General features: G+C 51.1%; 9 protein-coding genes across 9 annotated transcripts; 7 read left to right on the forward strand and 2 right to left on the reverse strand.

Moving 5' to 3' along the window:
* Positions 1-297: 297 nt before the first annotated feature.
* BDW74DRAFT_12441 (translation initiation factor eIF2B subunit beta) lies at positions 298-2,136 on the reverse strand. The gene is made up of 5 exons (XM_073722118.1): positions 2,086-2,136; positions 1,889-2,025; positions 1,538-1,833; positions 648-1,482; positions 298-593 (listed from the first exon to the last, which is right to left on the reverse strand). The coding sequence occupies exons 2-5, from the start codon at positions 1,984-1,986 to the stop codon at positions 521-523; spliced, it is 1,302 nt and encodes a 433-aa protein (XP_073584468.1). The 5' UTR covers positions 1,987-2,025; positions 2,086-2,136; the 3' UTR covers positions 298-520.
* BDW74DRAFT_12432 (uncharacterized protein) lies at positions 2,107-2,660 on the forward strand. The gene has a single exon (XM_073722115.1). It carries the CDS (start codon positions 2,227-2,229, stop codon positions 2,557-2,559), a length of 333 nt encoding a protein of 110 aa, XP_073584469.1. The 5' UTR covers positions 2,107-2,226; the 3' UTR covers positions 2,560-2,660.
* Positions 2,305-4,782, forward strand: nemA (Nem1-Spo7 phosphatase catalytic subunit NEM1). Its single transcript, XM_073724281.1, has 2 exons — positions 2,305-4,163; positions 4,218-4,782. Exons 1-2 carry the CDS (start codon positions 2,762-2,764, stop codon positions 4,361-4,363), a joined length of 1,548 nt encoding a protein of 515 aa, XP_073584470.1. The 5' UTR covers positions 2,305-2,761; the 3' UTR covers positions 4,364-4,782.
* Positions 4,783-4,859: 77 nt separating this feature from the next.
* On the reverse strand, positions 4,860-6,517 carry BDW74DRAFT_151939 (alanine--glyoxylate transaminase). The gene is made up of 2 exons (XM_073724282.1): positions 6,054-6,517; positions 4,860-5,996 (listed from the first exon to the last, which is right to left on the reverse strand). The coding sequence occupies exons 1-2, from the start codon at positions 6,140-6,142 to the stop codon at positions 4,925-4,927; spliced, it is 1,161 nt and encodes a 386-aa protein (XP_073584471.1). The 5' UTR covers positions 6,143-6,517; the 3' UTR covers positions 4,860-4,924.
* A 625-nt stretch (positions 6,518-7,142) lies between these two features.
* Positions 7,143-8,181, forward strand: BDW74DRAFT_151941 (vacuolar protein sorting-associated protein 29). Its single transcript, XM_073724283.1, has 4 exons — positions 7,143-7,344; positions 7,403-7,417; positions 7,492-7,905; positions 7,966-8,181. Exons 1-4 carry the CDS (start codon positions 7,288-7,290, stop codon positions 8,080-8,082), a joined length of 603 nt encoding a protein of 200 aa, XP_073584472.1. The 5' UTR covers positions 7,143-7,287; the 3' UTR covers positions 8,083-8,181.
* Positions 8,182-8,527: 346 nt separating this feature from the next.
* Positions 8,528-10,133, forward strand: BDW74DRAFT_151943 (polyadenylate-binding protein). Its single transcript, XM_073724284.1, has 4 exons — positions 8,528-8,836; positions 8,962-9,218; positions 9,311-9,398; positions 9,454-10,133. The coding sequence occupies exons 1-4, from the start codon at positions 8,765-8,767 to the stop codon at positions 9,598-9,600; spliced, it is 564 nt and encodes a 187-aa protein (XP_073584473.1). The 5' UTR covers positions 8,528-8,764; the 3' UTR covers positions 9,601-10,133.
* Positions 10,134-10,996: 863 nt separating this feature from the next.
* On the forward strand, positions 10,997-14,660 carry BDW74DRAFT_12495 (NEDD4 family E3 ubiquitin-protein ligase). Its single transcript, XM_073722136.1, has 10 exons — positions 10,997-11,116; positions 11,203-11,225; positions 11,312-11,350; positions 11,410-11,515; positions 11,571-11,704; positions 11,805-13,020; positions 13,070-13,363; positions 13,416-13,553; positions 13,602-13,997; positions 14,047-14,660. Exons 1-10 carry the CDS (start codon positions 11,097-11,099, stop codon positions 14,144-14,146), a joined length of 2,466 nt encoding a protein of 821 aa, XP_073584474.1. The 5' UTR covers positions 10,997-11,096; the 3' UTR covers positions 14,147-14,660.
* Positions 14,661-15,403: 743 nt separating this feature from the next.
* BDW74DRAFT_177450 (GPI anchored serine-threonine rich protein) lies at positions 15,404-16,055 on the forward strand (the record flags this gene model as incomplete). The annotated part of the gene is made up of 3 exons (XM_073728894.1): positions 15,404-15,519; positions 15,594-15,692; positions 15,767-16,055. 3 exons carry the CDS (start codon positions 15,404-15,406, stop codon positions 16,053-16,055), a joined length of 504 nt encoding a protein of 167 aa, XP_073584475.1.
* A 497-nt stretch (positions 16,056-16,552) lies between these two features.
* Positions 16,553-16,947, forward strand: BDW74DRAFT_12542 (uncharacterized protein). The gene has a single exon (XM_073722148.1). It carries the CDS (start codon positions 16,592-16,594, stop codon positions 16,802-16,804), a length of 213 nt encoding a protein of 70 aa, XP_073584476.1. The 5' UTR covers positions 16,553-16,591; the 3' UTR covers positions 16,805-16,947.
* Positions 16,948-17,299: the final 352 nt, after the last annotated feature.

Genomic DNA, 17,299 nt, shown 5'->3' on the forward strand with positions numbered 1-17,299 from the left:
CGACGAGCGATGGTGCTGGAATGATATCCGAGAAGAAGTCGACTGGGCCCGTTTCCTTTGAACATCGGGAGGCATGGTCTATGAATCTGGAAATTATGGTTCAGGATGGATGACCTGCAAAACCGTTGCAGTTACTACGATTTATACTCTCATAAAAGACGGCGCCATGATTTTTTTTCCTTGGGGAGGGCCCTAAAATCAACAAACTCTTCAAAGACCTCTTGCATCTACATACGTAGGGTGGCGGTAGCGCTCCTAGTGCTGTCAAACACCAATACGCCTAGAACAATTTTCGAGTCCGGGTCTCTTGTCTTACATGTTATGACTTCATGGCCGCCTACCTCGAATTTGATCTTTCAAGAACTTCCTCTACCCTGGTATCATTGTGGGATTGCCTTCCATCCAGATATTCTTATTTTGCCTCCCTATGCGGCCCAGCCCCGATCTTTTGAGTCGCTTAGCACGATGAAAAGGCTTTGGAGTTTATTTTCTTTCAACGTATCTCTCATAGTCATGCTGTTTAGAAACTGATGTCTTCCTTCCTGTAGTGGTCGGACACGATACGGTATAGATATGATGGCGCATGTCCGCCCCTAATTGAGGATTAGCATGCCATTTCGGAAGGGGAGAGGAGAATGATGACTTACAAGTTGGTGATATAGAGGTCGACCAATTCCGCTGGAACGTAGTCGTACAGGGGATTCTGCACGTCAATTTGGTCCACCAAATCGCCATCCTCATAGCCAATGACTTTGCTTGAGTCGCCATACTCAATCAAGGAATCGAAATCAAAGGGATATACGGGACTGAGCTTGTATACACCGCTGACAACCACGCACGGCGTTTGGTGTACCTTGGCGGCGCGGGCAATGACACGAGTGCCTGCCGCAGCGACGAGGCCGCCGTTGGCGAGGACGGAATGTGTACCGAGGATGACCTTATTCACGCGAGACATGAGGGCGAAAACGGCTGAATCAGGAATAAGAATGACAGTAATCCCGTGGGCGATCAATGGTTTTTGGAACGACTCGGTGCTGAGGATCTCATCGTCGCTAGGAGCAGTGCCGCTGACCGTCGCATGAGTTGCTTCGTGGTTGTTGGGATATGATTCAGCATGGATGACTGTGAACTTCCGCTTGTGGGCGGCCTTGAGGAGGAATTTTTGTACGGTCGTCGACGAAGTATGGGTGAGGATAATTTCGTTGGAGTGAATGTGATCAAGCGCATAGGCCGCGATCTGGTCGTCCACCTGCCCCAACTCGTCAATTATTTCGCTAATCCCGTCCAAGACTTCAGCGCGAATATCCTTGTTCTGGGTGTGACCGGGTAAGCGTCCAGACGGTGAGCCAGTCGCTGGCGTACCAGGCAATGAGGTTTCGGGCTCTGGGTGAGACAGCAGACTGAACATGGAAACTGGGTGGCTGGCTAGAGAAGATATGGGCTTCGAGGCGCCTCGATCCGAGCCGTGGAAATCAGAGGGGTCTTCATTATGTATGTCAATCTCGGGATTCCATTCGCAGGCAATAAAGGGGCTTACCGTCTCCCCCGCGAGGTGTCTGCGGTTGGCTTTCAGAGCCGGCATCGCTCAAGCTAAAGTCTCCATCCCTATCATCTTCTGCCTCGTCTCGAATTAACCCAAGCACGCGCCGAACGATGTTTCCGACCACCATTTCTCTGGGCTGTGCGGCTATCAGTCGCCTTCCCACACTCTGCACACGTTCAATGAGTTTTGAGGCATCGCTCGTCCTGCACGCAGATATGACGCTACGCAGGAGATAGGCAGTCGCAGTTGCGCACGACCTAGAGTGTCGGATTTGTCTTCGTTTGAGTAATCTTCACTTCATCAGTACTGGTGGGCCGAACGGCAGAGAAGAAAGTCCGAACGCACGAGATCAAATTATCGATTGATGTATCAATTGGGTTAGTCTTCAGTGACTTTAAGAACGACGCCAACCCCGGCGTTAAAGGTGCAGAAGTGGCCGGCATGATTCTTAACGCAAATTCGGTGGTTGAGTGTATAGAGTCCTTTGTACATCGAGTTAGCGGCACTCTGACTCAGGATGAGCGACACGCGGGAAATTTTACCTGTACAACGCACCTCGGGCTTCCTCGGGCTGTTGAGCTTGTGACGCGTAGGGCTCGGTCGCTCCAGACGCAAAAGAAACCTGCGTGGAGCCAAGCGAAAGTAGATCTGGCGCGGAGGGGTAAAATGAGACGGCGGGTGGGATGCGATGGAAGGGAGTTTTTTGCCCGCCTTTGATTTTGGGGAGCTGCAGCGGCGGCTTATGCTTGGCCCAACCGCCCGCCGTCATCCCCATAGCAAATCGATCGTACCGTCTCTCACTGCCGACTCCCCATCCTTACTCCTCTTTGACTGCTCCCCTCGGGTTTGGGCTAATCTGTCCCTTTTCCTACTTATTCTGCTCGATCCGATCCTCCTACACGCCCCCTAAGCACCCCTTACGATCTCTACTTGTCCATCGGCTTTCGATCTCTCCTACCTACTATTTCTCCGTTCCGCCCACCAAAAACCCAGGGCTGGGAGGAGCCGTGGTTTGAAGCACGGGCTGTCAACTGGCGCATTGAGGTTGGTGCAGGTCGAACAGTTTGCGTTCTTCCCTAGGGATTCCACTCCTAGTGGTTTCTGGCCCCGCTCGTTGTTCTCTCTGGCGCCCCCGGAATGATCCTATGATCACTGACTGCCGCGAATCGCGCCACAGAACCCTGCGCCAGCTCCGACACCCGTGGGCGGCATCGGAAGATGAACTCGCTGAATATCCTGTCGGCTCGAGTCATCGGCCAGACTTCGAATTCGAAGCGCAGCCGCCAGCGATCCCATTCCCATGGGGATGCGTCGCCTGTGATCGCCCCGAGCGATCTGGCCAAGTTCCGGTCCTATAGCGAAAGCAACTTTCATGCAATTGATGCCGATGAAAAGAGCCACGAAGATACGCCCGAATCGCCGGAGGATGTCAATCATGACGAGTATACATTGAACGAGAAGTCGCCGTTATTACGAGGGCTTCCAACAAGCCCCTCTACACTTGCTACCAGAAGCTCCTTAGGTCTAATCGCACAGCGGCTCCTAGAAGCAGTTACCGAAACTATCAAGTTCATCTTGGAAACATTGGTTTCACCGGGTGTTTATGTAGCTCAAAGCTTTCGAGACGACAATGGGAGCTACTCGCCCCTGGTGCCGGTGAGAAAGCTCCGACGCTCTATATCCGGGTCTTCGTCCTCAAGTAGTTCGAATACATCTATCAAAACTGGTGCTCACGGTGAAGGCAAGCGTCGCTCCGGCTCTGCTAGAAAGCTGCGAACTCACCCGTCCCGCGATTCTGTTGCATCGAGTACTTCGGAGTCGGAAGGGGATCGTCGGGCCATGAAAGGACTTACGACTAGTCGACCTCGTGCCGCCAAGAAAACATCGAGCGAAGAATCAATATCAGATGCGACGGCTCCCCGGAGGTCTATCCGAATTAAGCTCAATAATGAGGAAGCTCTGCAGCGACAACGACAGCGACGAGCGCGGAGCGCTGACCTCGACCAGTCATCGCGGAATGGCAGACCAGAGTCACTCGATCCCGATAGTTTAAAATCTCCTGCCTCTCCCTCTGTTCACTTGGTCACGCGATATCCTCATTCTCCGGTACCCCCTCGGCCGCTCATCCCATCCCGTCTTCCGTCGTACACGGCTACTAGCAGAAACGCCAGGATTCCGCAGAAAACGCTCGTTCTAGACTTGGACGAGACCCTCATTCACTCACTTGCCAAGGGAGGCCGTATGTCGAGCGGCCACATGGTTGAAGTCAAACTAGCTACACCAATGACAACTGCCCTGTCACCTGGCGCACCCCCTACCACTCTCGGACCTCAACATCCCATCTTATATTATGTGCACAAACGACCTCACTGCGACGAATTCTTGCGCAAGATTTCCAAATGGTATAAACTAGTTGTCTTTACAGCAAGCGTGCAAGAGTACGCCGATCCAGTCATCGACTGGCTGGAGCAGGAGCGGAAATACTTTCAAGCCCGGTACTACCGGCAACACTGTACATTCCGGAATGGTGCTTACATTAAAGACCTCAGCTCGGTTGAGCCGGATCTAAGTCGAGTCATGATCTTGGACAACAGTCCAATGAGCTATGTCTTCCATGAAGGTATGAAGAATACTTGGTTGACTATCTCGAGCGACCACTAACGTAGATTTGCAGACAACGCTATCCCTATTGAGGGTTGGATCAATGACCCAACAGACAACGGTCTACTTCATCTGGTCCCTATGCTGGAAGCCCTACAATACGTCACTGACGTTAGGGCCTTCCTAGCCTTGCGTAGAGGAGAAGCGGATGCTCTATAGCAACACACCCTGTCTGTGGACACAAGAACTTCACCCTCTACTTAATACCCTTCTCATCTCTGATATCCCACTCTACTATACCTCACATACCTAATGCATTGTAAAGAGTCTGGCTCCGTTGATTTGAAGCATGACGAGTGTTTAGCATTACCAGTATCATTATCTTCTCCATACCCCTTTTCTCGACGATCAATGACTTATTACATTAATTGCATCTGGTCGTTCTCGTCTGGTTTCGTCTTAGAAGTATATTAACAGCGCCGAGCAGAGCTTCCCGAGTACCTGCGCCCCTCGATTCGGTTGTTGTTCTCCGCAGATGCAATCGTAGTTAGGTTCCATGTTATACATATTGGTCTACTCCCAGCGGGCCAGCACGACGGGAACACTTGCCTGATATTAGCGCTAATCTCCTAGTTAAGAAGTATCGGACGGGGCTCGAGAGTTCTACGATGGATCTACGTTGTCTTGGGATAAATCACTCCTACGGTTTTAACGATGAAGTTGAATGTAGTTTTGATTCATATCTCTTGTAATATTACCTTATATTTTCCAGCACACCGTTTATAGACCCTTAGCTTGTTTCGCGTCGGTAATGGCTTCCTTGAGAGCTACAATGGCCCTCTCAACGTCACCGCGAGCAGGGTCTGTAATGCTAACACCCATGTGTCCGAAGCGGATGTACTTGGTTGCAACTTCCTTATGCAGGCCCGCGGCGAAGATAACGCCGCGCTTCAGCAGTCCCGGGAGGACGTCTGGCGGGGCAAGTCCATCGGGCAGCCAGATAGCTGTCATCGCGTGAGCCTGGTTCTCGACCTTGGAGGCCAGCTGCTGCAGGCCGAGTTCGGCAACGGCGGCCTTGACACGATCAGAGGCCTGGCGATGGACAGCGAAGCGCTCTGACATCGGTCTGGATGTGATCTGGGAGAGGGTAGTGTGAAGGGCGTGGATGAGTTGGGTGGAGGGGGTAGCGAAGTAGGAGGGCTTGTTGTTCTCGTAGTTCTGCATGATGGGGAGCCAGTTGGCCATAGAGGAATAGTATGAGGAAGGAGGGGTCTTGCGGGTCTTGAAGGTGTCGATTGCCCGGCCGGAGAACATCAGAATGCTAAGACCGGGAGGGCAGCCGATGGCCTTCTGGCTGGCGGTTAGGACCACGTCCAAATCCCACTCGTCAAAGGCGATTTCCTCGCAGCCAACACTGCACACGCCATCCACGACCACCAGGGTCTGAGGGCTGACACGGCGAACAATCTCTGCCACCGTCTTGATGTCGCTCAGGACTCCAGTGGAGGTGTCGACGTGAGTGATTGTGATGACCTTGTATGGCTTCTCCTTCAACGCCTGCTCAATCGCCTCGAAGGATGGACGCTCGCCAATAGGCGCCTTGAGTTGTGTGGCATTGGCTCCGTAGGTCTGCAGGCAGTTGGCGAACGAGTCGGCAAAGTATCCAGAGTGTAAGACAAGAGCATTCTCGCCCTTCTCGACGAGGTTAGAAGCAACGAAGTCCCAGCCCAGGGTGCCACTGCCGGAGATGACGAAGGGCTGAGCCGCGGGGTTGGTAGACTGGAAGAGCTTCCGGGTCATGGACAATGTCTCTCCAAAGACCTTCACAAAGCCGGGCGCAACATGGCTCTCGCTGATAAGGCACCAGTTAGTGAAGTTCGATCGTCTGCAAAAGATAAGGCCAACTCACGCATAATGGGACATGGATTGAAGGACAGCATCATCGAATTCAATGGGGCCCGGAATGAGCAATGTGGGGTGAGCGGGTTGAGACGACATTTTGGCAGAGGGTTGGGAAGCGGCGGTGGTCGTAGGAGGGGCAGAGCGGTCGAGGGGTTTATATTCGACGTCGTCTGGGGCTTGGGCGATTCTCTCGGACGAGAAGGGAGTATTAAGCTCAGGCAGCGGGAGTCTCTGATCCAGATGTCTGGAAATCAGACTCAGGCGCTGCGAAGTCCGTGTGGCCGCCAGAGTTTCCCGAGGGGTCGGCTCTCGACCCGCGGGGAATTCGTCCTGGTGGAATTGAGATGGAGGACTGAACCAACGAGCGTGCTCTCGGAGATCCCCGGAGAGTCTGTTCGGGCCGGTGACTTTCACAAGCAATAATGATGATGTATGCGGTTGTATACAAAGTATATCTATAGGCTGTCCCCAGATACAGAATCCGAATTGACTGAGAAAAAAAGTTCAGGCAGTCTATTAAATCTCGCGACCAGGAGGCGACTCCACCCCTGCTGACTCTTTCCTCCTTTCTTTTTCTCCCCGACGTCGGACTTTTTCCAGGAACTCGGCAGTATTTCCGGCTTCTGCCCAAAGAGGCTCAAGGGTCAATTTCCCCGGAGTATACGATACAATTACCTAAAGTGTACATATCATTGGTTGATCTGCCTATCAGACAGCAATTCATCATTGATACCCAGTAAAGCACAATAGAATTGTATAATTGTATAATGCGCCGCCGGGTCGGCATACATTTACATGGGTACTTCTCCACCGCATACCTACAGTAAGCCGGATTCTATGTACTATCTCTAGTCTCTACCTTACAGCGATACTGCCCTATCAAAATGCTCGTGCTCCTACAGTGTCAGCTATAAACGGAGTATATTCGGTCTCTTGATGATTTATAAGGTATTCTCTCTTCAGTCAAAATCTATTGTCTGATGATCTAGAATATCGGTACGGGTACTTCTGCGGTCGAAGCCAGCTGACTAATCAGGGCTAAGACCTGGCTGGGGATCGGACGGACCCAGCTTTCCCCGCGATAGCTTCACCGTTATCGCTAGGTACCAGCAAGTTTAACGGCTGGATCGCATACAAACGTTATTCATTGCTCCTCCAGGTTCTTTCACTGGAACTCCTTCCTCTACCCTTGAAAAGGTTTATTCGTGGAATGGGCCCTTGACCCATTCACTCTTCTCAGAATGACCTCGCGTCTTGTCCTGGTCATCGGCGATCTCTTTATCCCTGACAGAGCTCCAGTACGTATATGAAGAAGTTTCCTGGTATCAACTGAATTGTGCTAAAACTTGCTGTTAGGATCTACCGGCAAAGGTATTCATAAACCCGCCGCGTCGCATCATCTCCGGTTACCTCTTCGCGGCGTCCTCTTGTTGACACTATCGCAGTTTCGGAAGCTTCTTACGCCAGGGAAAATCGGCCAAATCCTCTGTCTGGGTAACCTGACCGATCGCAGTACATTCGAGTTCCTTCGCCAAGTTGCGCCTGACTTGCAACTAGTCAAAGGCGATTTTGATGTCGACTCTCCCAATCTACCCCTCTCGAAAGTTGTAACCCATGGAAGTCTTCGCATTGGGTTTACCCATGGCCACACAATCATCCCACCGGGGGATGCGGATGCGCTACTAATTGCTGCTCGCCAAATGGATGTAGACATACTATTATGGGGTGGTACACATCGCTTTGAAGCATTTGAACTTGAGGGAAGGTTTTTCGTGAACCCGGGTAGCGCAACTGGGGCTCTTAGCACTGGATACTGGCCAGAGGGAGAGGACCCGACGCCAAGTTTCTGCTTGATGGATGTAAGTCTACATGCTTTCTGCGCAACACAAACCTACAACAACCATCCTAACGCCAAACAGATCCAAGGTGACGTTCTTGTGCTCTATGTCTACCAGCTGAAGACAGATTCCAACGGCGCTGAAAATGTTGCTGTGGAGAAAGTTTCTTATCGCAAAAATAGCGTTTCATCCTCATGAAACGATCCTTTCACGCTTGCCCTGTATATATCATATAGATACCGACTGCGTTATGACCTTTTAATGCTCACGAATCAATATTTGACTGTTATGTCTAAGCCACGTCGCATTCCTTTGTCTAAACAATGACTAAATATAGCCATTATCTGTGTACCTTAATCACCTTCTACTTCTTTAATGCATGAAGAAGCAAGAATTCTCACACTGTAATATTACAAGCCAAGTCTCTACTGAGTACCAGAATTCTAAGCCAAACAATATATATTATAGTCCATTGACAAATGTCTAAAAAAGATGTTGTCAGGCGCAAGCCCTACGTTATCCAAGTACAGTGATGCAATCCCTTAAGACCCAAGAGCTATGATGACAAAAAGACGCTAAGCCTGATATAGGAATTGTGGTGTTCGGCTTTGATCGAACAAGCATCATATTTCACAAGATAACCTCTGTATCCTCTTCATTTTTCCACTCTCAAGACACTGCCCTTTAAGACGTAAATCCTTTCTTGCGTCGGGTTGGAACTAATCAGAGCCCGGCTGGCGTCTACATTCCTCTCCATTAAGACATTTTACTGCCGCAATCCGCAACTCGAAAGGTGGAGAGCTTCCGCTCCCGCACACGCTTTATTACAGAACACCCGTGACTCGAGAGGATAGCAACATCGCCAGAATTCTCACACAAAATGACTACCGAGGAGGCTGAAATCAAGGATGAGCGCCTGGAGACGCCTCACGAAGAGGGAGGTGACGATGAGGTATGTTCAATTACTGGATGGTATTGAAACGGCGGCAAATAAGGAGCTCGAGTTTGTTGCGCGCCGATTGGCAGCATTCGGGAGCTTAGATATGCGGACTCGGGCTAATATTATCGGTTGCCTAGGAAGAGATTGAGGCCATGAAACGACGGGTTGCTGAGATGGAATCCGAAGCCGCAAAATTACGGGAAATGCAAGCTACACTCGACCAGCAAGCCGAGAGCCTGAAAGAAGACAAGGAGGACATTGATGCCCGGAGTATTTTTGTCGGCAATGTGGACTACGGCGCCTCACCAGAGGAAATCCAAGCGCACTTTCAGAGCTGTGGCTCCATCAATCGTGTTACCATCCTTCTAGACAAATTCACAGGCCAACCTAAAGGGTATGTGCTATCCCGCAAGCCCTACGCAGTTGGCAAAGGACAATTCCTCTGTCTTCTTAGACTGTGGACAACGCGCTAACTTGGTGGTATAGCTATGCCTACGTAGAGTTCGCGGAGCCAAGTTTGGTGGCGCAGGCTCTTGTTTTGAACGAGAGCGTCTTCCGGGGCAGAAATTTGAAGGTGAGGATACATTACGGAAATATCCCATTGCATTTCTTACTAACGGAGTCTGCAGGTCGTTCCCAAGCGCACCAACCTCCCTGGTATGGGCAGTCGGGGACGCGGTCGTGGTCGCGGCCGCGGGTATGGACGTGGAGGTTTCCCTCGTGGAGGTTATCGTGGCGGTTATCGTGGCCGCGGACGAGGCTATGCACCTTACTGATCACGTCTCACATGCATCTATATCAGGTGTGAATGACTGTACGTGGAACTTTCAGGCAGGCCTGTCGAAATTGGAAAGCGAACCACGAAAGAAGCGCCCGGCTAGTGGGACTTTATGGCGTCAGGGACGGACCACTGTATTGAACATTTCAGGAAAGGCTTCTTTGGAGTTGAGGCTGGGCGGAGCTACTGTATGATCACCATCCGGTCCCAGGAGTCCGGGCAAGATGGCGGGATGGATTGTCTGATGTCGAATATCCTCTTTATTCTGAGTTTAGGAGACCCATAGCTGGCAGGCAGGGAAAATGGGTGTCACTTCTATCTGAGGAAGTCAGCTCAATTAGAACTCTTACGGATTAGACAAGCTGTGCGTATCATCAACCGAGTAGATGAAATCTAGGATGTCAGGACAACGCTTCGGTGATCCTGAACTGGATATCCATGGGATCGGAGGGGGGTGTTCCCCGGATATAGACGTAGCAGGCTGAATCTATATATGAGTGGATGGTTCAAGCCACTCCCGGACTGGGCCATGTTCAAATACCATTACTGCTCCGTAACCAAGCATCTAGTAACGGCAAGTAGTCTTACTTAAATTGTTTTTATAGTCCGCGCCTATTATCAGAGCTGGTGTGATCTTACTTGTCGGTCGAGAATTCTGCTGCCTTGTCTGGTCTGGATCTATAATGGGAGCACTGCAGTAATCGTCATAGGGGAATTGATCGGCTCGGATTCTGAACCGTTGAATTTATGGTGAGGTGATACGAGATTGCATGAAAAATCACTGTTCGGTTAATCCTGACTCGTACAGGATTTTTGGATAGAGCTTGGAGTTGGTGAAAAACAGGGGACTAGAGTAAGCCGGTAGCATCTGTAGGTAACTAGATACTCCTCTGATCACCCCGCGCTGTGATACCATCAACAAACTCACCTATAGCCCAGCTCAACGCTCTCTATTTTTCGACCTAAGAGATAATCACTATCATTTCCTAGATCGTATTCGCATTATTAGGACCGTTCATTCTCGCCACGGCCACAGTAGTCAGCGCGACTCGACCACAGTCGATTGCGATTGCTTCTCCCGATCGAGCCCCTCGCCTGTTGATTGGCCGCGGCACCCACGTCAGTCCTCCCAGTCCATTCATCTACCAGCCAGCGCTGCTCAGCCCCAATACACAGACTACCGTGCAAGTACAACCGCCAGTCTCGCCGCGCCTCAGTCAACTCTGAGCTCATCCCGTTCCTCTGTTCGAGTTGGTTATCGTCGACATCTTCAACTCCCAAACCTTCAATCATCCCACCGCCCTTTTCCCTCCCTACTCTCCCGCTCCCCGATCCACCTCCGGCTCTCCGCCTCGAACAATCATCGCTATTGTCGGGCGCTCTACTCTGTGAACTGCGGTGGATGCGCACGCGGCAAATCCTGTTATAGGCTTGCCTTGATCGGCCTTTTGCACCCCGGGGCGTGTACGACCGACTGGAAAACCTCTGTACAGAATGGGGTCCAATCTGCCTGCGTGAGTGCCTGGCACAGTCTGGCTTTTCCCTCCTGGGATGAATCTCTTCCGTTGCGGATGTATGCTAATGTCGTTATATACTACAGTCAGCCAAATCTCAGGGTTACAAGTAAGACATCGCGTCCTTTATCGGAGAAGCAGACCGAGCAGGCAACATGTTTGCGGACGGAGACTGACTGGATGTGATTATGACAGTTATCGCTGCGGATGGCCTATACAAGCGCGATGTATTCCGTATGTTCCGGATTATTTCAATCCATTCATCCTCGCCGCAGCTAATTCTATCTGCCAAGGTTTACCCGATCCCTTTGCCGTGGCCACCGTTGGAGGTGAGCAGACACATACGACGTCAGTGATCAAGAAGACGCTGAACCCGTACTGGAATGAAATGTTCGATCTGTGAGTCATGACCCTGCCGTTCCTTCGTTCCAGGGACTAATAATGTAACCTCCAGGCGGGTCAATGAAGACAGCATCCTTGCTATTCAGATATTTGATCAGAAGAAGTTCAAGAAGAAGGATCAAGGCTTCCTTGGCGTGATCAACGTGCGGATCGGAGATGTTATTGATCTACAGATGGGGGGCGATGGTGAGTAGCCTTCTTTTCACAGGATATCCGGGTCGAGCTGCGCAAAGCAGCTTCTTCAGAATATTTTTCAGCTGACCTGCGACCTTGCGGCGCTCAACAGAAATGCTCACGAGAGACTTGAAGAAGTCCAATGACAACCTTGTCGTCCATGGAAAGCTTATAATCAACTTATCTACCAACCTCAGCACACCCAATCCTAACCAAGCGAACGGCTTGCACCGGACACAGCTCGGAGCTTCGACATCTAGTGGACTTGTTCCGCAGGTGGCACCGATACCCTCAATACCCCCTGCTGGGCCTAGCTCCGTCGATCAATCTGCGGCTGCATCGAGTGCTTCATTGAACCCGCAGCGTGTCCCGTCCACTACCCGACCGACTAGTCAGATCGCCCCGCCTAACGGTGCGCCGCCGATCGCCAACGGACAGGGCGCCCCTCGACCCAATCTCAGTTCTTTTGAGGATAACCAAGGACGACTACCAGCAGGCTGGGAGCGACGCGAGGATAATCTGGGAAGGACTTATTATGTGGACCACAACACTCGAACCACTACCTGGAACAGGCCATCTGCCAACTACAATGAGCAAACGCAGCGCACTCAACGGGAGGCTAACATGCAGTTAGAGCGGAGAGCTCACCAGAATCGGATGCTCCCCGAAGACCGGACTGGAGCCAGCTCGCCCAATCTATCAGAAACTCAACCGCAAGCCCAAACTCCGCCAGCGGGCGGCAGCGGTGGCGGCAACAGCAACATGGTTTCCATGATGGCCACAGGGGCCACCACTGCAGGCACTGGTGAGCTTCCGCCTGGCTGGGAACAGCGAACCACTCCCGAGGGTAGGCCATACTTCGTCGATCACAACACCCGCACCACAACCTGGGTGGACCCGAGGCGACAGCAATATATCCGGATGTATGGCCAGAATGCTAGTGGTGGTAACACCACCATTCAGCAGCAACCCGTCTCCCAACTCGGGCCGTTACCCAGCGGGTGGGAGATGCGCCTGACAAATACGGCTCGGGTCTATTTCGTTGACCACAATACCAAGACAACAACCTGGGACGATCCCCGTTTGCCGTCTTCGTTGGATCAGGGAGTGCCGCAATACAAGCGTGATTTCCGACGGAAGCTTATCTACTTCCGATCACAACCAGCTCTACGCATCATGTCCGGCCAATGCCATGTCAAGGTTCGCCGAAATAACATCTTTGAGGACTCATACGCCGAGATCATGCGGCAAAGTGCATCCGATCTGAAGAAGCGTTTGATGATCAAATTCGACGGCGAAGATGGCCTGGACTATGGTGGTCTCTCCCGGTAGGCATTTCTACCTCCGTGTAACGTCGTCACAGCTAACCAGTATCAGTGAATTCTTCTTCCTCCTCTCTCACGAAATGTTCAACCCGTTTTACTGTCTTTTCGAGTACTCTGCGCACGATAATTATACCCTACAGATTAATCCCCACTCAGGTGTCAATCCCGAGCATCTGAATTATTTCAAGTTTATTGGACGAGTTGTTGGATTGGCTATTTTCCACCGTCGCTTCCTTGATTCATTCTTCATTGGAGCCTTCTACAAGATGATGCTACGCAAAAAGGTGTCATTGCAAGATATGGAAGGTGTTGATGAAGATCTGCACCGCAATTTGGCATGGACACTGTATGTCTCACCTCAACATCCTGTCTTGTTGTGTCTCTCTAACAGTGAACAGGGATAACGATATTGAGGGCATCATTGACTTGACATTTACTGTTGATGACGAGAAGTTCGGAGAGCGCCGTACAATTGAGCTGAAGCCTGGCGGTGACGATATACCCGTGACGAATGAGAATAAGCACGAATATGTCGAGTAAGTTATCTGTTACCTCTCTGTAAATGATGGGCTTAACAATTCTAGACTTGTTACGGAATGGAAGATTGTGAAGCGAGTAGAGGAGCAGTTCAATGCCTTCATGTCTGGTTTCAACGAGCTTATCCCGGCGGATCTAGTCAATGTGTTTGACGAACGCGAGTTGGAACTGCTTATTGGAGGTATCGCCGACATTGATGTCGATGACTGGAAGAAGCATACCGATTACCGCGGCTACCAGGAACAGGATGAAGTCATCCAGAACTTCTGGAAGATTGTTCGCACATGGGATGCGGAGCAGAAATCTCGCCTGCTTCAGTTCACTACTGGAACATCTCGAATTCCAGTCAACGGGTTCAAAGATCTCCAGGGCTCTGATGGACCGAGACGATTCACGATTGAAAAGTCTGGGGATCCGATTGCTCTGCCCAAATCTCACACATGGTACGTCTCATTTCAAGCCTTCTCTAAGTTTTTAGCTAATCTATCCTAGTTTCAACCGTCTTGACCTTCCACCTTACAAGACCCATGAGGCTTTGGAGCATAAATTGTCTATCGCCGTGGAAGAAACATTAGGTTTCGGACAGGAGTAGACTGCATTTCGGCGGATTTTCAGGAAGACTGCATACTATACCTTCGGTCCAACGGACAACTTTACAGATCACCTTCAGACGGCGAAGAGCAATTTATACGGAGTGAATTGCTCCTTCCCTTGAATATTCTCTGCGAAGGGCTGCCTAGGGTCATGCCATACCCGTCGAGTCCCTCTCCATCTTTATCGTTTCCCCCATCATGGTGCAGGCAGTGATATTGTTAATCCCCGGTCATTCTTTTTAGGAGAGCAGGACTCAGTTGAGGTCATACGCACGGGCATATGGAATTGTTCAGCTTAATTTTATCTATATTGTTACCGGGATGTGGTGAACTTGTATATACTGTATTATTTCTAAGAACATGGAGTGCTGTTTCTGCATGCTTTGTGGGTTGAAACGAGCGGGACGCCTATTCTGGATCCCGTGCATTTATTATTTTTTTTTCTCATTTTGATCTCTGCCTTTCGCTATCTCGAATCAATCAAGAAGTTGCTTTGATCTCATCTAGTCGGTGCTTTTACTGGTGTCGGACTCCACCTATGTGTGCTCATCACTGTTATTGTCAACTGAATTTCAGGAAGAAATGACCTCTGGCAGAGAACTGAAAGAACATGTCTCTAGGGTCGAAATCCATAAGTCCAGCCCAGACCTGAACTATAGCAAGGTTCTCCGTCAATAGTCTGTTTCCATCTGACAGATCACCAGGCCCGTCTACGACAAGGTCTGACAAGTCTAGTTGATCACCCAGTCTGCCCCAAAGGGAACCTCTTTGTTTCCAAATTTTGAGCTCCATAAAGCCATCCCCAGAAGCTAATCCGTACAACGCGTGATCATGGCAGCGTTCGAATCTCGAAGCCCCTGAGCCATGGCCCCTCAGATTAATCTTGTGTAACCCCGTGCCTGGTCCAGTTCAACATGGCCTCGACGACCTCATCACGTCCGAGTTATCGCATGTTTAAGCGAAACTGCAATATCGTCTCTCCGTAAGATTGGCCTCGGTGGCTGATATAGTTGTCCAGGGCGCGCAATTAGCTCCATGCATAGCGCCAGCCTTCCTGCATGCTCCTAACCTTTAACGATGTTATTGACCGGCTTGGCTCCGAACCTTGGTGTCGGTGTAAACAAAACCTCGACGGGCTTGACCTTCCTGGTGTTACTCCGTCTTCTTTATAAAGTCCGTTCTCCTGCAGCACCCCCAGACTTTCACCGTCTTCACCCCTATTTTCTCCTACCCGGCCTTCAACACTAAATCCCAAGATGCGTCTCATTTCTCTCCTTTCTGTGGTCGCCTCTGTTTCCGTTTCTGTCCTCGCACAGGATGCAACCTCGACTACCACGGCCACTCAGTCCACGAGCACCTGTCTGGCTCAAAAGTATGCATTTATTGCTCCAGAACACCGTTTTCGGCCTTCTATCCTTGGAGCCATACTGACAGAACCTTCCTTAGCATTCTCGATACCTGTCTAGAATCAATCCAAGGCCGTGTCGACGCCTGCGGCGCCAACGAGTGGCGCTGCCTCTGCGACGAGACCACCAGCCTGCTAACGTACTCCATTCTCCCCGACTTTTCTATCCAACGGACTCCACACTTGGCCAGATACTGACTGATTATCGAAACAGATGTTACGACAACTGCCCAAATGATGGCGGCCGCAACGGTGTCTCGCAGCAGAAAGTCTCCTACTGCAATGCTGCAGACCAGCTCGAGCCCACTACCACAACTTCCACCACCACCGCAACCACGACATCGTCCAGGACCTCGTCGACAACTGAAACCGAGATGGCTACAAGTACTAGTGATGGGGCAGCGGCGTCGGAGACGGCGGATGATGCGGCGGGTCGGGTGCAGCTCGGGCTGGGATTTGGAGTAGGGGCTGGAGTAGGGTTGGCTGTTTTGGGAGTCCTGTAGAAAGTGGACTTGAGAGCTGAGACAGATGGGTCAAGATTCAGAGACCGGGTGCTGCGATAAGAGGGGAGGAGGGTGGTAGTTGAATGGCGAGGTTCTCGGGCTGATAAAGTGTAATAACATGCTACTGGTCGAGATCGCCAGACGATAATTGTGAGGGTTCAAGACCAAGGAGCTAATCTGCGTGCCAAGTCGCTAGTCCGCGTAGTGCTCCGGATGGTTCATGAGCCCCGGCCTGAGTCTGGAGTTGTGACCTGGACTACGCAGTGGCCGCAGTAGTAGTAGGAGCAGTAGTAGGAGTGACTGACTGGCGATAGGCAACGCGAGTGATGTAAGAACAATTTATTGTGCTGAACGTGCTAACCCTGCGAGAGGGTTCAACCGTGGAACGTCCACTGAGGACTCTGTCGAGGTACAGATGACAGCAATAGCATCATATCAAACCTGTCGGCAGTGAGGTCATGATTATTAGTGGATGCTGGCCGTCAGACAAAGACCAGTCCAGACTCGATTTGACGTGTCAGAAACCTGCTCTTTGTATGCTGCAATGGCCTTCCAATCACCGGTGGCGCTCACCTCCCTGCCTTGTCTCTGCCTCGTCACCTCCTTCCGTCCTCTCGCTCGCGCTCGCGCTCTCGCCCTCGTCTTGCCTCTTTCTCCCCCCGATCTGGCTTCATTCATTCTTCCCTCTTCTCTCTGCTTCCCCATACTTTTTGCCTTGCCCCCATCCCAGTCCCTGGACGGACCTCTAGTCTACGCTGTACTCTACTCCTCCTACTTCCACTTCAACTCTTTCGTCGCTTGCTGCCTGTTCCTATCTTTATTAATAGATTCCGCCACCGTTTCTTCGTTTCTTCCCTCCCAACAGCCGTGGTTCCGACTCCGTTTCCCGGCTGCATGTGAGTTGTCGAGAGCTTCCTGTCCTGTACTCTCCGAGTTCCAGCTATCCTTACCTCGTCTGCGTCTGCTGTGTTTGTTGTCGCTATTCTCTGCTGCTGTTTTGTCGAGGCTCTTGCTTGCTTTCCAATATAATACCGTTTATTCCAACTTGTATTTATCGCTTTTTATTATTCTTCCGCGTTGGTTGGGCTGCTCCTTCCCCCCCCCTTGCTGTCTGCCTGTCTGTCTGCCTGTCGCCGTCCGCTGGTTTGCCGCCGGTCGCAAACGACGCCCGACCAGCAAACACTGGGCCACTGGACGCCTCATCATCTTTAACTTTCTTTCGGATCGACTTCGCGTTTCGCATG

Source organism: Aspergillus multicolor (genome assembly GCF_047715735.1).
Source record: "Aspergillus multicolor strain CBS 133.54 unplaced genomic scaffold BDW74scaffold_10, whole genome shotgun sequence".
NCBI lineage: Eukaryota > Fungi > Ascomycota > Eurotiomycetes > Eurotiales > Aspergillaceae > Aspergillus > Aspergillus multicolor.